Below are 20,406 nucleotides of genomic sequence, written 5' to 3' on the forward strand. Positions count from 1 at the left end.
CGGTCCAGTCGGGCGGCGCGTCCTTCCCCTCCGCTGCAGAGCACTACCCACCCCGCCCGGGAGCCTGCGCTGGGCGCCGCGGCTGCTGCCAGGGAAGCGCGCCTCGGGGCATGTGCAGAGTCTTTGGCACCGGCGGCGCCGTCTCCACGCGCCCCCCGCCCGGAGCAGGGCAGCGCCGCTCCTCCCACCCCCCTCCCCTCCCCTCGGCGAGGCTCGCTCTCCTCGGGAACCCGCGACGTGGCCCCCGCCTCTCGCGCTCCACCCCCGCAGCCCCGGCCCGGCGCTCCCCCTCCGGCGCGCTCAGTCGGCGCGGGCGTCCCCCCGAGGCGCGCGGCGGCGGCTGCCCATGGAGGACGGCGCGTACCGGTGCCGCGGCCGGCGCAGCCTGGAGGGCGGCCGCTCGGCGCTGCCGGGCTCGCTGCTCTTCGCGGCCGGCCTGCTGGGCAACGTGCTGGCGCTGGGGCTGCTGTGGCGGCAGCGGGCGCGGGGCGGCGCGGGGCGCGGGGCGCGGGCGCCGGCCTTCCACCTGCTGCTCTGGGCGCTGGCCGCCACCGACCTGCTGGGCAAGTGCCTGCTGAGCCCGCTGGTGCTGGCCGCCTACGCGCGCAACCGCAGCCTGAGCGCGATGGGGGCGGCCGGCGGGGCGGCCGGCGGCGGCGGCGGGGGGCTGTGCGCGCTCTTCGGCTGCCTGATGGCCTTCTTCGGCCTGGCGCCCACCGCGCTGCTGCTGGCCATGGCGCTGGAGTGCTGGCTCTCGCTGGGCCACCCCTACTTCTACCGGCGCCACGCCAGCCGCCGGCGGGGCGCCCTGCTGGGCGGCGCGGCCGCGGCGCTCTGCGCGCTCTTCTGCGCCCTGCCGCTGCTGGGCTTCGGCGCCACCGTGCAGTACTGCCCGGGCTCGTGGTGCTTCATCCGCATGGCCGGCGACGGGCGGGCCTACTCGGTGCTCTACGCCAGCCTGCTGGGCCTGCTGGTGCTGGCCGTCGGCCTCTGCAACCTGGCCACCATGAGGAGCCTCTGCCGCATGGCGCGCCGCCAGCCGCCCCGCAGCGCCGCGCCCACGCCCGGCCCCGGGCCGGCCGGAGCGGGCCGCATGGAGGAGCTCGGGCACCTCACGCTGCTGGCCCTCATGACCGTCCTCTTCACCGTCTGCTCCCTGCCGGTGATCGTAAGTACCAGCCCCGGGGCTGGGGAGGGGAGGCGGGGAGCCCTTGGCAGCCCGGGCGACCCCACGGCGCGCCGTCGAAGCGCCCTGCCAGCTGCCCGAGTGCGCCTTTTCCAGCCTGTGGCCGCCCCCGGCGTAGGATTGCCAGCCTCCAGGTGGTGACTGGAGATCCCCTCGAATCACAATTGATCTCCAAACCTTTGATCTCCTCCAATTACAATTGATCTCCAAACTGATGTCCAGGTCCCCTGGAGAAAACGGCTGCTTTGGAGAGAGTGCTCTATGGCATTATACCCTGCTGCGGTCCCTCCCAAACCCGAGCCTCTCCAGGCAGCACCCCCCAAATCACCAGGAATTTCTCAGCCTGGAGCTGGCAGCCCTCCTCCAGCACCTTCGTTCTCCTCCTTTGGTGCCAAACTGGCAATCTCCTGTCCGTGCACTGCTAGCTGCCTGCGAGTGTCCTCTGATAGAAGAGCAAGATCCGAGTCCAGCTGCACCGTAGAGATCAACTAGATTTCCAGGGTTTGAGCTTTCCAGAATCTGACTCTCAAAAGCTCCTGCCCTGAAAATCTAGTTGGTCTTTAAGGTGCTACCGGATCTACGTGGCTGCCCACGTGAAACTATCCTGAGGAGTTAGCTGTGTTAGTCTGTAGTAGCAAAATCAAAAAGAGCCCAGTAGCACCTTTAAGACTAACCAACTTTACTGTAGCATAAGCTTTCGAGAATCACAGTTCTCCGGAGAACTGTGATTCTCGAAAGCTTATGATACAGTAAAATTGGTTAGTCTTAAAGGTGCTACTGGACTCTTTTTGATTTTGAAACTATCCTGTGTCGGAAGAGGTTGTGCTTCAAGGGCCACACCACAGGCTTTCCTGTCTCCCTGTGGCTCAAGAGGCAACGTTATTCTTCTGAGAACTGGTTTCATTCTGGTTTCCTTCTGGCGTGTTAACAAGACCAGTGGCTGCAGTTTTCTCCAAAGCCCTAACAGATAATCAGACGTGCCGGAAAACAGGCAGGGTATCGGGGAGCTCTAAATTATCATTGCAGAATTTGGAGGGGGGCGTGCTTCTGTCATCTTGAATGTTCACACACCCACACAAACGCACACACCCTTACAAATTACAAGCACTTCTGCTCCTCTGATAACAGCTTGGCTTCTGTTTTCCTAGCAACCTGTAATTGCTAGAGGAAATTGTTAGGAAAAGGTTATGGGAAAATAGATCTTTTGAAAAAAATTTCAGATTGACCTGAAAAAAATTCTCCTGTTGTGATTTTTTTACAGCATTCCTCATAAGGGATGTTGGTTGATTTGGAGATTTTTTAAAAAAAATAAGGTCCTGGGAAATTTTGCTACTACTGCTGCCCTTTGTTCTTTTACACCACCAATCACAAAGGTAACACAAGTGTATTGTCGAAGGCTTTCACGGCCAGAGACCGATGGTTGTTGTGGGATCTCTCAGTGTCACATCTCTCACTGTGATCTCCCACTGAGACACTGAGAGATCTCTGTCTTTTGGTGCTACACCTCTGAAGATGCCAGCCACAGCTGCTGGCAAAACGTCAGGAACTACAATGCCAAGACCACGGCAATACAGCCCAGAAAACCCACAACAACCATCGTAACACAAGTGAATTGCATGACTAGGGTGCCCTTTTTGTGGGCTGTTAACATGGTGTGCGGATCTGTCGTGCTCGTATCTTGTGGATGAAGGAAGCGTATGAACATTTTGCTTCTTCCTTCCTTTCCGAGCAGCGGCGTCCAGAGCAGCGGCTGCATATCGCCGGTGTCTGGTGGTGCTTTAAAGAATAGCAAATCCAGTGTGGCAGAAACTTTCACTCCCTAGAGCCCTCTTCATCAGTTGCCTGGAAATTATGCAAAGTGCAATGAATAAACTTGAGTTACAAAGTGAAATTTGCGTTTTTAAGGCTCTGGATTTTTTAAAACGTGCCTGTGCCAAATTCAGCTGCTTCAGCTGCAGTAATTGTTCCTAATCTGGTTCTTCTCCATGTGTATCCATTTCCTCCCGTCCTCTGTATGTTTCATTTTATCCAGGGCTTTTTTTCTGGGAAAAGAGGTGGTGGAACTCAGTGGGTTGCCAGCACAGGGGGCAACTCCTGGCGGGAGGTGGCACCCCTCGTACCACGCGCGCAAAGTGCGTGCACGCTTTCGGGACCACACAATGACATAACTTTGGGTCAGCTGGAACAAGGGGGAGTTTTTTAAAGTTTAAATCACCTTCACACGGAGGGCGATCTAAACTCAGCTCTGCCTCGAGATCAGGGGGCGGGGCTGCCGGTCATGTGACCATTTTCAAGAGATGCCGGAACTCCGTTCCACCACGTTCCGGTTGGAAAAAAGCCCTGATTTTAACCCATGCAGCAGATATTGTGTTAATGTTGCCAACTATTCCCCCCCTCCCTAAGACAGAGCTATTTACCTTTGTATCTTGGGACCATTCCATCTCAATACGTGGGATGCCATCTTGGCTCACTGCTGAAGTTTTCTGCCTCTTGCTTTGCACCCCAGTCTCTTGGGCAAAAATGGCAAATCCGCTCCCCATCACAGCATGGCCTCCTTGCCAAGCCTGGGTTGCAGAGAACAGCCACCATCGGGGTGCCAGCCAGGGCGAGGGAGGGCTTGATAAACACAAAGGAATGGGTTTGACTTACTGGCAGTCCTGCCTTTCTTCGGCAGCCAGATGTTTAAGAATCAGAAATGACACAGAACTTGAGTTTATTTGCAACCTGCTGAGACCTTAGAATCCAAAAGCTATTCATGGACTGATTCTCGGAAAGAGCTGAACGCCTCTTGGTAACCAACGAATGGCAATGCCGTTGCGAAATTGCTTTCCTTTCACACTCATGTGTAAACAATTTGGAAACTGCTTCACATTCCTAGCTTCACTTTTTAAAAAAGATGTCAGCAACACAGCATTCGACGCCGCTACCTCTGCGGAGGGCGGAATAAGTATTTCCATATCCAGATGCGTCAGTGTAGGAGAATGTATTAAAAATGCTAATTAATTTTTAGCTAATTAATTATTACTAATGTCCCAAGACCAGTGGATCATCAGGCCATGGTCGTTGAGGGAGCAGCTCATTGCTGAATGAAAAATGTACAGCCTGCATCTTTTGCCTTATAACTCCACAAGGAAAAAGACTAGATATTTTCGTGTTTTTTTTTCCAAAAATAAAAGCTGGAGAATTGAGAGGAGCTGGTGTATTGCTGCAGTAGTTCATTATAATGTAACAGTCTTTGGATCAGGTGCAGAACTGGCTGGGCTCAGATTTCTTCCACACAGTTTTGTTCAGTCCAGGGGCTTTGAAAACCCCTAGTGGGGTTTTCATGGCAAGAGACTAACAGGTGGTTTGCCATTGTCTGGCTCTGCATAGCATTATCGATCTTCTTTGGCGGTCTCCCATCCAATTACTAACCAAGGCCAATCCTGCTTAGCTTCTGAGATCTGACGAGATCCAACTCACCTCAGCTGTCCAGGGAGAGCCAGTTTGGTGTAGTGGCTAAGAGCAGCAGGACTCTAATCTGGAGAGCCGGGTTTGATTCCCCCCTCCTCCACTTGAAGCCAGCTGGGTGACCTTGAGTCAGTCACAGCTCTCTCAGAGCTCTCTCAGCCCCACCCACCTCACGGTGTTTTGTTGTGGGGATAATGATAACACGCTTTGTAAACTGCTCTGAGTGGGCATTAAGTTGTCCTGAAGGGCGGTCTATAAATCGAATGTTATTATTATAGGGTACCTTTTATGGTAGCTGACTTTTTGTCCTTGTAGAAACCTCTGAGTCCAGCCAATTCTCTTGCAAAACCTGATTCAGCTAAAATGAGGACTGGACCATCTATTAGTGTCAGCTCTTACAGGTATGGGAAGTAGCCATCAACTAGGTTGTCTGCTTTCTGGGTTTTTTTCCAGGTCTTATGAGCCATTATTCTGTGCACCCTATAAAATCCACAGTTTGTCATCCAGAAATCTGTGGCTTCTGGCCTAAAATCGTAACTGTCCTTTCTGTCACCCACACAAAGTTCCTCTTTCTTAATCATTCTGTCTCTTTCTGGGATGTTGGGAGGGACTTTTAAGCTGACCATTCACACAAGCATGTGATTATTATTTTGATGGATTTCTTAGCTGAATTACAGTGACATGAGATGTTTAGGCAGCCGAGGGGCTAGATCAGACTCACGTAGTCCTAAACTCTGTTTCCAGAAATGGCCAGGCTGCAGCTTCCAGGGCATCCAGGAAGCAGCAATGCCCCCCACCCACCCCAGCATCTTTGGGTTGGAAGCCCCAGGCAGGAAGATTCTCACGTCCCTGCTGGGCCACCATACATGGCTAGTGGGCTGCTTTTGGAGTGGTAGGTGGCAAGTGTCGTACATGCCTCCTTTAGGCCTCCGGAGGGGTTTGTATGTGGATGGACCACTGGGCGAGGAGGGCTGGCATCACGCGGCTACAAGACTGCACTGTGATCCAAAAACTCTCCACTGCTTATCTCAGCCTGGCTCTTCCAGCTTTGGCTGCACGGGCCTCCCTCACAGGGCCGTTGTCAAAAGGGCAACAAGATCTTGGGTCAGTCACAGCTTCTCGGAGCTCTCTCAACCCCACCTACCGCACAGAGTGATTGTCGTAAGGATAATAATAACACACTTTGTCAACCATTCTGAGTGGGCATTACGTTGTCCTGAAGGGCGGTATATAAATTGAATGTTGTTGTTGTTATAAATTGAATGTTGTTGTTGTTGTTGTTAGTACGCAAAGTGTCTTGAATGCTGGGGACCATTAGACAAATACGAAGCATCAGTATTATTATTATTTTGGCAGCTTTCTTTTGAACAGCAGACAAGATTATATCACAGCCCCTCTGGTAAGCAAGGTGGCAGAGCGGCCACTAATAAGGCAATGGAAGTCCAAAACCAGTGTGGTGTAGTGGTTAGAGTGGTGGAGCAGATTCTAGGAGACCCAGGTTCGAATCTCCACTCTGACATGGAAACTCGCTGGGTGATCTTGGGCCAGTCGCACCCTCTCAACCTAACCTACCTCACAAGGTAGTTGTGAGTGATGGAAAAATCCAGGAAACCCCAAAAACTAAGGGGGAACTTTCAAGGGGTCATTATTGTTTTAATACTCATTGCAAAAAAAACCAACCATGATTCAAGCTGCAAGAGAGTAAAATTGCTAACTGCGCTATTCTGGGGGTTGGGAGGCTTCCTGTTTTGAAATGAGAGGTGTTAAGATGTCTTCATAGTTTGACGAGAGGATGCAGGTGTGAAGATTTTATCAAAAAAGGGCAAAGCATAAGTTTGAATATATTGTCGAAGGCTTTCACGGCCGGAGAACGATGGTTGTTGTGGGTTTTCCGGGCTGTATTGCCGTGGTCTTGGCATTGTAGTAATGCCAAGGTGTAGTCTTTCGGTGCTACACCTCTGAAGATGCCAGTCATAGCTGCTGGTGAAACGTCAGGAACTACAATGCCAAGACCACGGCAATACAGCCCGGGAAACCCACAACAACCATCATAAGTTTGAATATTCCGAGAAGTTGCCTCACCAGAATAGAGCATGTGGAAAGGGCCTTCGAATAATTAGTAGCAAGGAAAATTCCATTAGATAGGATGCTAAATAGACATATGCAGAAATATTGCTTACCCTACTATATAAAAGATGTTCTGCCAGGCTTCTGGGGGTCGAGGCGGACGAGCCACTAAACCGGCTCCTCCCAGTGGGGGGGGGAATATGTACCAATTCTGCACTGGCTGAGACTTAACCACCCTGCCCAGTGGGCCCAAGGTGCTGTGTAGGATGTAAATATGAGCGGCCCTATGTTTAAACACTATCTTACGGTTGCTACCAATGTTTTAAATTTTTGGTGTAAATCCGCTCTGAGCCCACTTGCGGGGAGAGCGGACTATAAATTAAATTAATAATTAATCAATAAAATAAAATAAATAAATAAATAAATAAGAAAGAAAGAACGTCCCTGCGGGTGGATTCACAAATTTCTCAGATGACTGAGTTCTGCACCTCTGTTTCATTGAAATAAACTGTGCACCGTCCTCGGTCTCAGCCTTGTGTGATTGATTGGTTTAAAGTCACACCAAGGGAACTCGGAGCAGAGTTTTTGCATCACGAAGATAAAATGAAGGAGAGGAGAATTGTGTAGGCTGCTTCGGGTCCCTCCTGAGGAGGAAAGCGGGGTATGAAGGAAGTAAATAAATAAATGTCAAAGTTACTGTAGGGTTCTTCGGACTGTGGCTAAGGTCCTTGAAGCTGGCAGATGGAGCATGAGCTAATTCAAATACTTGGCATTTCTGTAACGCTTTCAGTGTTCAAAGTATTTAATCTGCATTGTCTCTGGAATTCTTACAACAGCCCTGTGAAAGTGCGGTCAAGTCATAGATGACTTACAGCAACCCCTGCTGGGGTTTTCAAGTCAAGAGACTAACAAAAGTGGGTTGCTGTTGCCTGCCTCTGCGTAGCGACCCTGGTGTTCCTTGGAGGTTTCCCATCAAATTACTAACCAAGCCTGAACTTGCTTAGTGTCCGAGATCGGAGGAAACTGGGCTTGCCGGGGCTAATGATGAAGGCCATTATTATCCCCAAAACATGGGGGTATCTGGGTCACTGTTTGAAGAGATCGCCAACCTTTTTGAGCTTGTGGGCAAAAATGACATTTTGAGAATGTTGCGGTTGCCTGTACAAAAATGGCTGCCACAAGAGGTGGAGCCAAAGACAAAATGGCCACTCCAGGCAGACACGTTCCGTGCTGCCATCCATCCAGAATCTACCCAATGCAGGTTATAGAGTTCTTCTGCACCCTGTCTTAGAGCCTCCCGATCCATCAGATGACCCTTTTAGATCAAGGTTAGCCGTGGTTAGATCAAGACAGCTGTGTTTGTCTGTAGTGGTAGAAAAGAGCAAGAGTCCAGTAGCACCTATTAGACTAACAAAATTTGTGGTAGAGTAGGAGCTTTTGTGAGTCACAGCTCACTTCTTCAGATAGCAGAAGAACAGAGCAAGAGTCCAGTAGTACCTTTAAGACTAACAAAGTTTGTGGTAGGGTATGAGCTTTCATGAGTCACAGCTCACTTGAAGAAGCTCATACCCTACCACAACTTTTTTGAGCCTTTTAGGCTACTTACCATGAAATCCTAAGCAGAGTTACTCCAGTCTAAGCCTTTGAGGCTACTTGAGCCTTTTAGAACAGTTGTGGATCTTCTGTTTGCAAAACAATGAGCCACGGCCCCAATTATTTCCTAACATCACATCCCTATGGGAACACGATAAATACAACTCAATACCGGATTTAAATCACTGGATTTAATAGTTCAAAACAAAAGAAGTATAACTTTTTGTAGTATAAATGGTCTTGAAACCGCATTCTTAAGGTCACTGCTTTAGAAATAAGGTCACAGAGGAATAGGTCTTACTTCAAAGGAAAAAATGCCTTCATAAAGCAATCAAAATCTTTTTTTACAAGTGATATTTTTAGACTCGTCAACTGTTGGGGAGAAATCGGTGTGGGTGTGTTTCACAATCGTGGCCAAGTTAGACTGTTGTATTGTTAAAACACAAGTAACAATAAAACATACATAATGATTTGTGGTGTTGCTTGGAGCATTTCTCAGCTTTCGTAGCTGCCAATTCGGTGAGCTCACCTGTTCTTTTTAGGAGGGCATTCTAGGGTTGCCATCCTCCAGGTAGTGGCTGGAAATCTCCCGGAATTACATCTGGTCTCCAGGCCACGGAGATCAGTTCACCTGGAGAAAATGGCTACTTTTGGGGGTGGACTCTATGGAATTATGCTATGCCAAGGTCCTTTCCCTCCCCAAACCCCACTTTCTCCAGGTTTCACCCTCCAAATCTCCAGGAATTTCCCAACTTGGAGCTGGCAACCCTAGGGCATTCCCATATGCGAGGTAAGAAAGAATCATTTAACCGTTTTCATAAAAGCAGAGCAGAGTTCATCTGTACAAGATTCACGTATGTTGTAAATTGCTATCTTGTCTCTTTAAAAAGTATTAACCTGAAAAGAAAAATTCAACAGTTTCGCACCATGAATTGTCAACAGGTAAATTAGTCACGGAAGCAGCTGGGGAAAGGTATTATGAAGAAAATAGAGAAAAGAGAGCCCAAGAAAGCCTGATTTTATCAAATATATGAAGTTAAGCAGGGCTTTGTTTAGTAATTGGATGGGAGACCTCTAATGAAGACCAGGGTTGCAGAGGCAGGCAATGGCAAACCACCTCTGTTAGTCTCTTGCCATGAAAACCCCACCGGGGGAGGGGGTGTCACCATAGGTCAGCCGTGACTTGAGAGCACTCTTTACCACCAAGGAAGCAGAAATCTTCCAGTAATCAAAATAAAAGACAGCAAAAACTTTAGCGAAGTGAAAGCTAAGGAGGACTTAATCTCCAAGCCAGTTTTCAAGCAGGGCCACATTATTCAAAAGGCTGACTAGGCCAAAGCTTGGGGGGGCCCTGCAGGGACTAGGGGCCCATCAGTTTTTTTGCTGAGGCACACCCCCACATATTTCACAATTAATTGTTTCTCTTATATCACCTTTATTAATAAGATAATTAACTGCTTCCTTATTGAAGTGAAACAAATGGTCTCTTATATTAAAACACTTATCCATAAATTATATATTTTAAATAAATAATAAAAATGTTATTCACTTCAAAATATTACGGTATTGAACAATTATACCCCCCCAAATAGGCTTTCTTGAAGAGTTCTACTCGTACAATAACAATATTTTTAAAATTGTGACTAGAATTCTTCAGGAGACCCTCAAAAATGGGTATAGGGCTATGTCCTGCGGTCTAATACCTACCATACCAGGGTCAGGCTGTCAGCTGTAGTGGGGTGAAAGATTGAAGTGCCGGAGGGGGCCCGAAATACCTGGAAGCCTAGGGGCCCGGCCATGGGTTAATACGGCCCTGTTTTCAGGGGCAGAACTTAAAACAAAAGGAAGCATGTCTCTGAGTATATGCAGAGTGTTCCCCTCCTCTGGTTTGGACCTGCACGCAGGCAGAGTTTTAGAGTTACTCTCAGGGATTTGTTCTATTCCCAGGGAAGATGGCCCTGCTTACACCAAGTTGCCTCCACTGCTGACAGCTCCATAGAGGAGGCAGCGAAAATATAGTCTGTGCATGGTTGCTGCTACGGAGGAAAAGTTTCCAACCCTAATCACAGCCCGAGCAACCTCCCCTGGACCAGGGGAACCAAAGCTCAGTCAGGGAGTTGCACGGCTCACCCTTTTCCAGCAGGAGTGGCTTGCCCTCGTTCCACCTGGTGGCACCTGGAATGCATGCCAGCCGCCTGGCTGCATAAGCAGAGGAGGACTTACTTCCTGCCCCAGTCCCCAAAATGTCCTATCATTAACAGCCTTGCTAAGATCCTGCCAAGTGGAGGACGCGGATTCTTTCATTGAGTCCAGCCATCTCGCTTTAGGTCTTCCTCTTTTCCTGCTGCCTTCCACTTTTCCTTGCATTATTGACTTTTCCAGAGAATCTTGTCTTCTCATGATGTGACCAAAGTATGATAGACTTTATCTTGTCATTTTAGCTTCTAGGGAGAATTCAGGCTTGATGTGATCTAGCACCCACTTCTTTGTCTTTTTGGCCATCCATGGTATCCGTAAAACTCTCCTCCAGCACCACATTTCAAATGAATCCATTTTCTTCCTGTCAGCTTTCTTCACTGTCCAACTCTCACATCCATTCATCGTGATGGGGAATACCAGAGTTTGAATTATTTTGATCTTGGTTCCCAGAGAGACATCTTTATCTTTAAGGATCTTCTCTAGCTCCCTCACAGCTGCTCTTCCGAGTCTCAGTCTTCTAATTTCTTCATTGCAGTTTCCCTTTTGGTTGATGATTGAGCCAAGGAATAGAAAATCCCGAACAATTTCAGTTTCCTCATTGTCAACTTGAAAAATTGTGTGATTCCTCAATAGTCATTACTTTTGTCTTCTTGATGTTCAGCTGTAATCCTGCTTTGGAGCGTTCACCTTTAACCTTCATCAGTAGTTGTTTCAAGTCACGTTAGAGAATACTAACCTCAGAGGTCCCTTGTTCATAGAGAGTCAGTGTTGTGTAGTGGTTAGCGTGTCATGCTATGAGACCCAAATTCCAGTCCCCATTCTGCCATGAAACTTGTGAAGGTAAAATGGGGAAAGAAGAACCAGATATACCACCTGGAACTAGTTGAGAGAAGGTTAGGTGGGTCAAAAAGGTACAACGTGTTTGAGATGGGATTTCAGCCCCCCCCCCCAAGGAGTTCTCTTAACCCTGGCACGCTGGAAAGTAGTATCTACTGAGAAAGTGAGTGTTCCCTCACCAATGTCAGAGGGCAGACCTGGGCATCTTGGCGACTTGTTACATGACAAGTTTCATGCACAGCCAATAGTTTGTGTGGTCAAGGAAATATGGTTGCCAAGGAGCAAGACTATCCCACAGCAAGTGATTCGGTTAGGTGCCTCCTTAGCGACGGCAGCTAGAGAAAAAGCCTTTGCAGATAAAGGAAAGGAGTCAGAAGTTGGTTTCCCAACCTCTGATTTTCCTGGGGCACGATTGAAATGCAGAAGCTGGGTGCCACGTGCTTGGGCAGAGCTGTGGGTGAAAGCAGACTTCAGGATTGTGTTTCAAGGACGCTCAAATTCCACACCAAGTCAAGCACAAGCCACATGGAACACTAAAGACACCCGCCTGTCTGCTGAAAACCCAAGGAGCCACCCTAGGAGATTTCACCTGATGTTGCCTAAACACGTATTTATCAAACCTAATTGTGCAGACATAAAGAGTGGAAACCTGCTTTAAAAAGCAAAAACAAATGACAACTCCAGTTCTCAAGATGTTAAATTCTGTGGCTATTGTCAACTTTTCCACTGGAGTTGCCAGCTCCAGGTTGGGAAATTACTGGAGATTTGGAGGGTGGAATTTAGGGAGGGAGGGGGGAGACCTCAGAAGGGTACAATGCCATAGAGTCTTCCTTCCAAAGCTTCTGTTTTCTCCAGCTGAATTGATCTCGGTAATCTGGAGATCAGTTATAATTCCAGGAGATCTCCAGGCCCTACCTGGAGGTTGAAAACCAATAGAGGCTCTTGCAGGTGTGCAATTGCAAAACCAAGAGGACACTAGTCCACCACAAGTTCTAATAAATCACAACACCAATATACAAATACTTGTTTTATGTTTCTTAAAGTGCTAAGTGCTACCGATAATCAAGTACCATCTAATCTCAAATAAAAAAATTTTGCATTCAAAAAAGGATAAGACACTAGAGATCATACTGCAAATTTACAATAGTTAATGAAACATATCAGAGAATTTCAGAAGAAAACCAGTTTGTGTTTTATAGATTACAGCAAAGCTTTTAGCTGCGTGGATCATGAAAAGCTATGGATGGTGTTAAAAGAAATGGGTGTGCCACAACATCTGATTGTGTTGATGCACAACCTGTTGTCTGGACAAACGTCTACTGTTAGGACAGAATATGAGGAAACAATCCTTAATATGAGGAAACAGATCCTTAAGGATAAGGATGTATCACTGGTGACCAAGATCAAGATAATTCATGCTATGGTATTTCCCATTACTACGTATGAATAGGAAAGTTGGACAATGAGAGCTGATGGGAAGACAGTTGATTCATTTGGAACGTGATGTTGGAGGAGAGTTTTACAGATACTGTGGACAACTAATAAGACAAATAAGATGTTTCAGGATTAGAGATGGGCACGAACCAGAAAAAAAAAACGAACCATGTGGTTCTTCAAATTTCACAAACCTGCCCCTGGATCACAAACTGGTTCGTTTGGTTCATGAAAACGTCACATCCAGATCAGAAAATCACCACTTCTGGGTCAGCAGAAGGTCACTTCCTGGTCAACAGAAGGTCTGTGGGAAGTCCATCCTCTGTTGCCTAGGAAACTGATTGATCAGCACCAAGCTGTTGGCAGTGATGAACCAAAAAACAAACCAACCGAACCAGCCTGAAGTTCGTGGTGGTTCGTCAGAAATGGGATCTGACGAACCGCTGGTTCGCAAACCACGAACCGGCCTGGTTCGTCATAAATTTTGGTTCATATTTTGGTTCGTGATGCCCATCTCTATTCAGGATTAAATCAAGCCTGAATTCTCCCTAGAAGCTAAGATGATAAAACTGAGGCTATCGTACGTTGATCATATTGTGAGAAGACTCACTGGAAAAGACAGTAAGGCAGTCAGAAAAGAGGAAGATCCAACATGAGATGATAATAATAATATTTGATTTATATACCACCCTTCAGGACAACTTAATATCACACTCAGAGCGGTTGACAAAGTGTGTTGTTATTATCCTCACAACAATCACCCTGTGAGATGGGTGGGGCTGAGAGGGTTCTGAGAGAGCTGTGACTGACACACGGTCACCCAGCTGGCTTCAAGTGGAGGAGTGGGGAATCAAACCTGGTTCTCCAGATTAGAGTCCTGCTGCTCTTAACCACTACACCAAACTGACTTCATAAATAAAGCCATGGCCCTCAGTTTGCAAGACCTGAGGAAGGCTGTGAATGATAGGAGGTTTTGGAGGTCACCATAAGTCAGAAGTGATTTGACAGCACAACACACACACTTCCTGTGGAAGAGGATCATGCTAAATGGCTTTGGGGTTCATCCCAAGTCTGTAGTTTCATGACACTCCCTCCTCAGTCATTTGGCTGCTGAACTCTGCATTCAGGCTGCAGGGGCAGCAAAGGTGGTGGAAGAGTCGTTCCCCCCCCCACCACCACCAGTAACCTGCAAACAGTGCACAGGAATATTTGGAATAGAGAAAAGGACATGGATACAACCATCCTGATACTGTACTGCTTTAGAAAAAAGGGGACCAAATGGCTTCCATAAACACTTCCCCTCGTAACAGGGACCTCTCCTCAACATAGAAGACTAGCATGTTGGGGAGAAACTCATGCTATCTTTCTACATTCATGGAGTTTTTGATGGGGCCAGGGGAGAGAATTCAATCCAGCCAATTCCCAGTTGCATTCTGAAATCGTACAAACCTAGCTACAGATGGCACAGCCCCTCCACCCCATCTGCTTTTGTGCATACTCTTCCAGGACAGGCAAATAATGTTTCAGGTGGGTAGCCGTGTTGGTCTGTGGTCAAAGAGCAAGATCCGGGTCCAATAGCAGCTTAAAGACCAACGAGATTTCCGAGGTATGAGCTTTTGAAGGTCGAAGTTTGACCCTCTAAAGCTCTTATCTTGGAAATCTCGAGGTCAAACTTTGACCCTCAAAAGCTCATATCTTGGAAATCTTGAGGTCAAACTTTGACCCTCAAAAGCTCATATCATGGAAATGTCGAGGTCAAACTTTGACCCTCGAAAGTTCATATCTTGGAAATCTCGAGGTCAAACTTTGACCCTCGAAAGCTCATATCTTGGAAATCTCGAGGTTAAACTTTGACTCTCAAAAGCTCATACCTTGGGAATCTCATTGGTCTTTAAGCTGCTATTGGACCCAGATCTTGCTCTCTTTTAATAATGTTGAGAACGTAAAACGTGCCGTGCTAGATCTCACCCGATGTCCATCTACATCAGCGTTTGGTTTCCTGCAGCAGCCAACCAAATGCTTTCTGAACATCTGCTCTTGGGCACTCTCTTCCTTCTCGATGTGATGGGTCGTTAGCAGGATCTCAGCCATACATATCTTCACTCTTGTAGTCTGTTATCAGATCTGTAACCAGAAAGCTCTCCAGGGGAGTTTTAATAGAGGATAAAGTTATATTGTTTGAAAGAAACTATGAAGACCTGCCGAGCTCCAGGCTGTTAGATAGGCATTCCTCACCTTTTAAAGACAAGATTTAAAAGTATAAGGCTGGAGATTGTCCAGAGGAATGGGGGGTTGAGGGGGGCCCACAAATGTCAGCAGCTGCCTGACTGAATCAAGAAGAAGGGATGGAGGGCTGGCAGGTTGCCAAAGCCGAGGCTCAGTGGCAGAGCATGTGGCTCATACGCAGCGGGTCCCAGGCTGAATCACTGGCTTCTCTGGTGTAAATGTCTCAGGGCATAGGTCTTGAAAAAGGCCTTTCTTTGCCAGAGGAGGGAAGACCAATCCAGACAGACCAGCGATCTTGCTTGGTATAAGGCATCAAGGTATTATTTGCGGGGCTCCATAGTCAAGGTACCCACTAAGTTGGAAAAGCCGAGAAATGCCAACCAGGAATTCTCTCCTGCTGCCTCTAACCTTCTTCTATGCACCACGGGGATTGAGTACAGAAAACATGTTGGAGCAGTGACCCTTTGACAGTCTTGGGACCCCTTGCAGAAACAAAAACTCGATGATAACTACTAACAATTGTCAATAAAGTACTCTTAACAAATTTAAGTATGTCTATGTGTTCTTTATTCACATAGCCTTAAAAATTTATTTTGCTAATGTACCCTTGGAGAATATTATTTTGTAATCCGCCCTGAGCCTGCTGGAAATGGGAGCAGCAAAGGAGAGTAACACAATGGTAATATAATCTGTACAACAACAACAACCAACAACAACAAATGTGGGGAGGTCGGAATAAAAAAATCAAAAAATAAATTTCCGTGAATGTTTGATACAATATATTATGTAAATATAGTTCATGTATATTTTTCAAGTATTTATATAAAGAACACACGGACATAGTTATATTTCTTAGATTACTTTATTCAAAATTGTCGTTAGTTTTTTGTTTCTAAAATAGCTCTTGCACTGTGAATCTTTTTTAGCTTAGTCTTGGGACCCTGGCAAAAGCTGGCCTTCCCACCATGTAGACCTGGACATGTGGATTATTTTAGAATGGGGTGCCGTACGGGAGGGATCAGCTCTTTCAGTGATTCTTTTTGTATTTATTTATTTATGTTATTTGACTTATATCCCGCCCTCCCCACGAATGGGCTCAGGGTGGCTCACATCATCATTAAAACACAATACATTAATAGTCAACTTTAAAAACACACTTAAAAACTTATATTAAAATACTCCGGTGCCGTTATACATAGGCTACTTTGGATACTAATAAAAGACCTGCATAAGTCATAGCTGTAGGTAGAACGCATAGCCGAGGGCAGTCATAGGAGAGGCAGCGATCTTAGATAGGATAAGAGGGGACACCCGCTGGTCCTCAACCGAAGGCCGGGCAGAACATTTCCGTTTTACAGGCCCTGCAGAACTGTGATAGGTCCCACAGGGCCCGGATCTCCAGCGGGAGAGTGTTCCACCAGGCTGGGGTCAGGGCAGGAAAAGCCCTGGCCCTGGTGGAGACCAGCCAGATGTCCCTCGGGCCAGGGACCACCAGTTGTTTATCTGCAGAGGATTTTTGAATTTGGGTTTTTTTAAAATTAATCATACAGAGAATTATCAAGATGAATTTTTGGTCTGCAGAAGTTGCTCGATAAGTTACACCTTTGCCTTTGACCTGTTCCTTTTTACTTCCAAAATATTACCAATGCTTGAGGCGGGCGGCTGCCCAGCAGTGCACACATCCGGTCACCCAGCCTCTGTCCACCAGGGGGCACTTCTCTCACTCACAGGCTTCCCCCCAAAGCATCTCCAGTTTCATTTTTCCCGCTGGCAACATTGCCTGAAATCTTTGCCTTCACTGAATGGCATATGCACTCTGGGATTCGTATGGGATTCATTAGGAGTGGGATGAAATTTTCAAATGATTTCCCCCCCCCCTCCTGCAATTCTTTGTGGCCTTCTGGCTTGTCACTGTGTTTAATAGCAAACCAGCTGCCCCTCCTGTGCAGTTAAAGAAAGCCGTATGACGAGATCACCCACAGAGAAAGTGGGGTCTTAACTCTCTCTGAAACTTGCGGGGGTGGGGAGCAAGACTTTGGAAATTGAGAAAAAGAAAGAAAATCTTCCTTTAAGAAAAAACAGCCTGATGTAGTTAACGCTGGACTGACAAGTTAAAGTGTAAAGGTTTAGGAGTGGGGAATTAACCTAGTTCTAATTTGGTGTAATAATAATATAGTACTAATAACATTCAATGTATATACCGCCCTTCGGGACAACTTAATGCCCACTCAGAGCGGTTTACAAAGTATGCCATTATTATCCCCACAAGAGCAGCGGGACTCTAATCTGGAGAACCGGGTTTGATTCCCCATTCCTCCGCTTGATGCCAGCTGGGTGACCTTGAGCTAGTCACAGCTCTCTCAGAGCTCTCTCAGCCCCACCCACCTCACAGGGTGATTGCCGTGAGGATAATAATAACACACTTTGGAAAATGCTCTGTGTGGGCATTAAGTTGTTCTGAAAGGTGGTATATAAATCGAATGTTGTAAACAGAATACCATAGGGGGGGGGGAGTTGGGGGCTCGAGAAGATTACCGAATTGTTTACCCTATGCAAACCCAGAAATGATAAAAGATTTTTAAAATCAGAAGCCAGCAGCATAAATAAATAATCCAGCCAACAATGCAGTGTTTAAAAAGCAGCCGAGAGATAAAGCTGCTTAAAATCAGCCGCCAGCAATACGAATTGCATAACCCAGGTGGCTCCAGGAATGAAAACACCAAATTCCTTCTGGAATAAAATCCTGTTCACAATTTACTGGAAAGCCAAAAGGGAAGGGGAAATTAGTAATAAAGGAAAATTCCTCTGAGTGGGTGTGTAATGTCTTAACGTTGGCATCGAGTTGTTGCAAGTAATAATATTTCTTATTAGGACTGTCATTCAGTAAAAGAATGTATAAGTAAATCCACATAAATAAAACAATGGCAAAAGTGCAGTACATTGTTTTTAGATGACACACATTAGAAGGGGAGGCAGTCCCTTGTGCATGTATGAAAGACTCTGCAGTACCGCAGAGTGGTTAGAGTTTTAGGCCGATTGGGGCCATTTGTCATTCATCCAGTGATGGCTGGGGAGTGTGTCTTGTTTTGTGCAACCAGCCGTTGACTGATTTTGGCTTAGCAGACTAGCCTGCCCCAAAATTGTAAAATGTATACCCCACTTTTCTCCCAATCTGAGACCCACAGTGGTTTTTCACACGCTGAGCATTTGTGATGGGTTCAGGGTCCCCCAGCGGGTATTGATGGCAGAGGGGGTTGAACCTGTATCTTCCAGATCCTAGTCTGACACTCTAACCACTAGGAAACCACTCCCATCAGGTGGGCTTTCCCCTCTCATGCCTCTTGCAAAGGCCCAAGTGAATTTGTATGCCTGCTGCCATCAAGCGTTTTCTTCCACTGTCTCATTTACAGCTGGAGTTCTTTATCTTTTCTTTCCACCCAGATCCGTGCTTACATTGGAGCGTTTGCGCCTGATTACGACGAGAATGCTGACCTCACCGCTCTCCGTTTTTTTTCCGTGAACTCCATTGTTGACCCTTGGGTCTTCATCATCTTCCGGACTTCTGTGTTTCGCACCTGCCTCCACCGGGTTTCTAGAAGGCTGAGTTCTAAGAAAGCCCCACATTCTTATCTTCTGGAAACATCAACACGGAAGGATTCTGGACCGCTGCAATGAGAGCTTGGCTCGCTGCCGTTTTCTGGAGGTGGGGCTGATGTGGTTGGATTCCCGTCTATGAATATGACGGGTCTAAGGAACTGTCCGAAGTGGAGTGAGCAAATGCTTGCCGTAGCCAAGGGAAGAGGCCAAGATGTCTCATGGGTTGTGATCACATCCAGCGTCTATGGAATATACTCCTCTTATGCGGAATCTGGTACTTTTTGAGAATTCCAGGGATTAGTAACCAAAGAGTTTTTCTGTACCAATTTGCCAAAGTTCATATCTGATCTGCATTCTTGAACTGATGTAGCCCAGTCCTACAAATACATCCACCAGAGTTACTGTCCCTCACCACATAGTTTTACAAGCTTATTCATTGCTTCAGATGAAAGATAAATCCCTTCCACTGTGCTAAGATTTCTCTGCCTGGTTGTCTGGAGCGGATTCCTTACTCACCGTAGGCGAATGAAGAAGTGGTTGTTTGTTGACCCAATGGAGCCAACTTAGGCCCCATGTAAACTGCGCTGGCTTGAAGGGCAAATTTCCCCCATATACCTTTGGACCTTACAATACTGTGTGCCTCGAGAAATCCTACATGAAACCAGGAGTAACTCTGATTGTTACACGACTTCTTCGCAAGCCACAAATCGACTCCGAGAAGTGTGTACGGGCCGGCCAGCCAGTAAATACCTTGGTGGTGCTTTAACTTTTGTGGCTTTACTAGCAAGTCTAAGGTATAAATCATGAGGAAAGGAAATAAACCAAGATGAAATAAACCAGAACAGCGGAGTCTATTAGGGCCAGATCAGACAAGATGCTAGGAGATCACGGCCTTCCCAGCGTTTTAAAATGCAAGTGGAAGATACAGGGAGGGGATTCGAATTGGGGGCTGAGTACAAAAGTTCTTTCTCACCCACTGTTATTCACTAAATGAAATCTCGCTCTTTTCCTGCCCCTTCTAATATTAATAATAGTTGGTGTGGGGGAGGTCAGTTTTGATCAGCAAAAGTGTAGGGGTAAGAAGGATGAAACCTTTGCTGTCTACATGCCACAGATCTTACCTATCAATTTACTTTTACAACACACAGGGACGATCCAGTAATGGGTCTCAATTGTTGGCAGAAAAGCGGGCTTATAAATCTATTAAGTAAATACATGCAAGCCACCCTCTCATCTCGTTTGGCCTTTACTTCACATCCAAATACTGATTTTTTGTGTGTGTTGTCTTGTCCTGGCGATGTTATCTGACCAAACTTCTGTTAATTTGCCTGGTCCAGTCATTGTCAAATGCTATCAGCTGAGATCTTAAGCATTCCGCTCAAGTTTGGCAAGGATGATAATAATAATAATAACAACAACAACATTCGAAATGCCTACGCAAAATGGTTTACAAAGTATGTTGTTATCCCTACAACAAATGCCCTGTGAGATGGGTGGGGCTGAGAGAGCTCTGAGAGAGCTGTGACTAGCTCAAGGTCACCCAGCCGGCTTCCAGTGGAGGAGTGCGGAATCAAACCTGGTTCTCCATATTAGAGTCCTGCCGTTCTTAACCACTACACCAAACTGGTGTAATGGATCTTTTATAGCAGACAAGCTGCTCGAGCACTCTGTTCGCTATGGCTGGTTTCCCCCCATGCATCTCTCTACTGCCTGGGAGAGCTGGGGAAATCACAGCGAGGGGGACAACATCGGGTCCACAGGAGCTTTTCATTCAGCCCTAAAGCTGCTGGAAATTTGTGTCAGGAGCGTTGGCCCAT

General features: G+C 47.0%; 1 protein-coding gene across 1 annotated transcript; it reads left to right on the forward strand.

Moving 5' to 3' along the window:
* The first annotated feature begins 346 nt into the window (after positions 1-346).
* Positions 347-19,977, forward strand: LOC129324549 (prostaglandin D2 receptor-like). The gene is made up of 2 exons (XM_054971862.1): positions 347-1,168; positions 18,434-19,977. The coding sequence occupies exons 1-2, from the start codon at positions 347-349 to the stop codon at positions 18,665-18,667; spliced, it is 1,056 nt and encodes a 351-aa protein (XP_054827837.1). The 3' UTR covers positions 18,668-19,977.
* The last annotated feature ends 429 nt before the right edge of the window (positions 19,978-20,406 follow it).

The sequence above is a fragment of the Eublepharis macularius genome, chromosome 2, assembly GCF_028583425.1.
Source record: "Eublepharis macularius isolate TG4126 chromosome 2, MPM_Emac_v1.0, whole genome shotgun sequence".
Classification (NCBI taxonomy): Eukaryota; Metazoa; Chordata; class Lepidosauria; order Squamata; family Eublepharidae; genus Eublepharis; species Eublepharis macularius.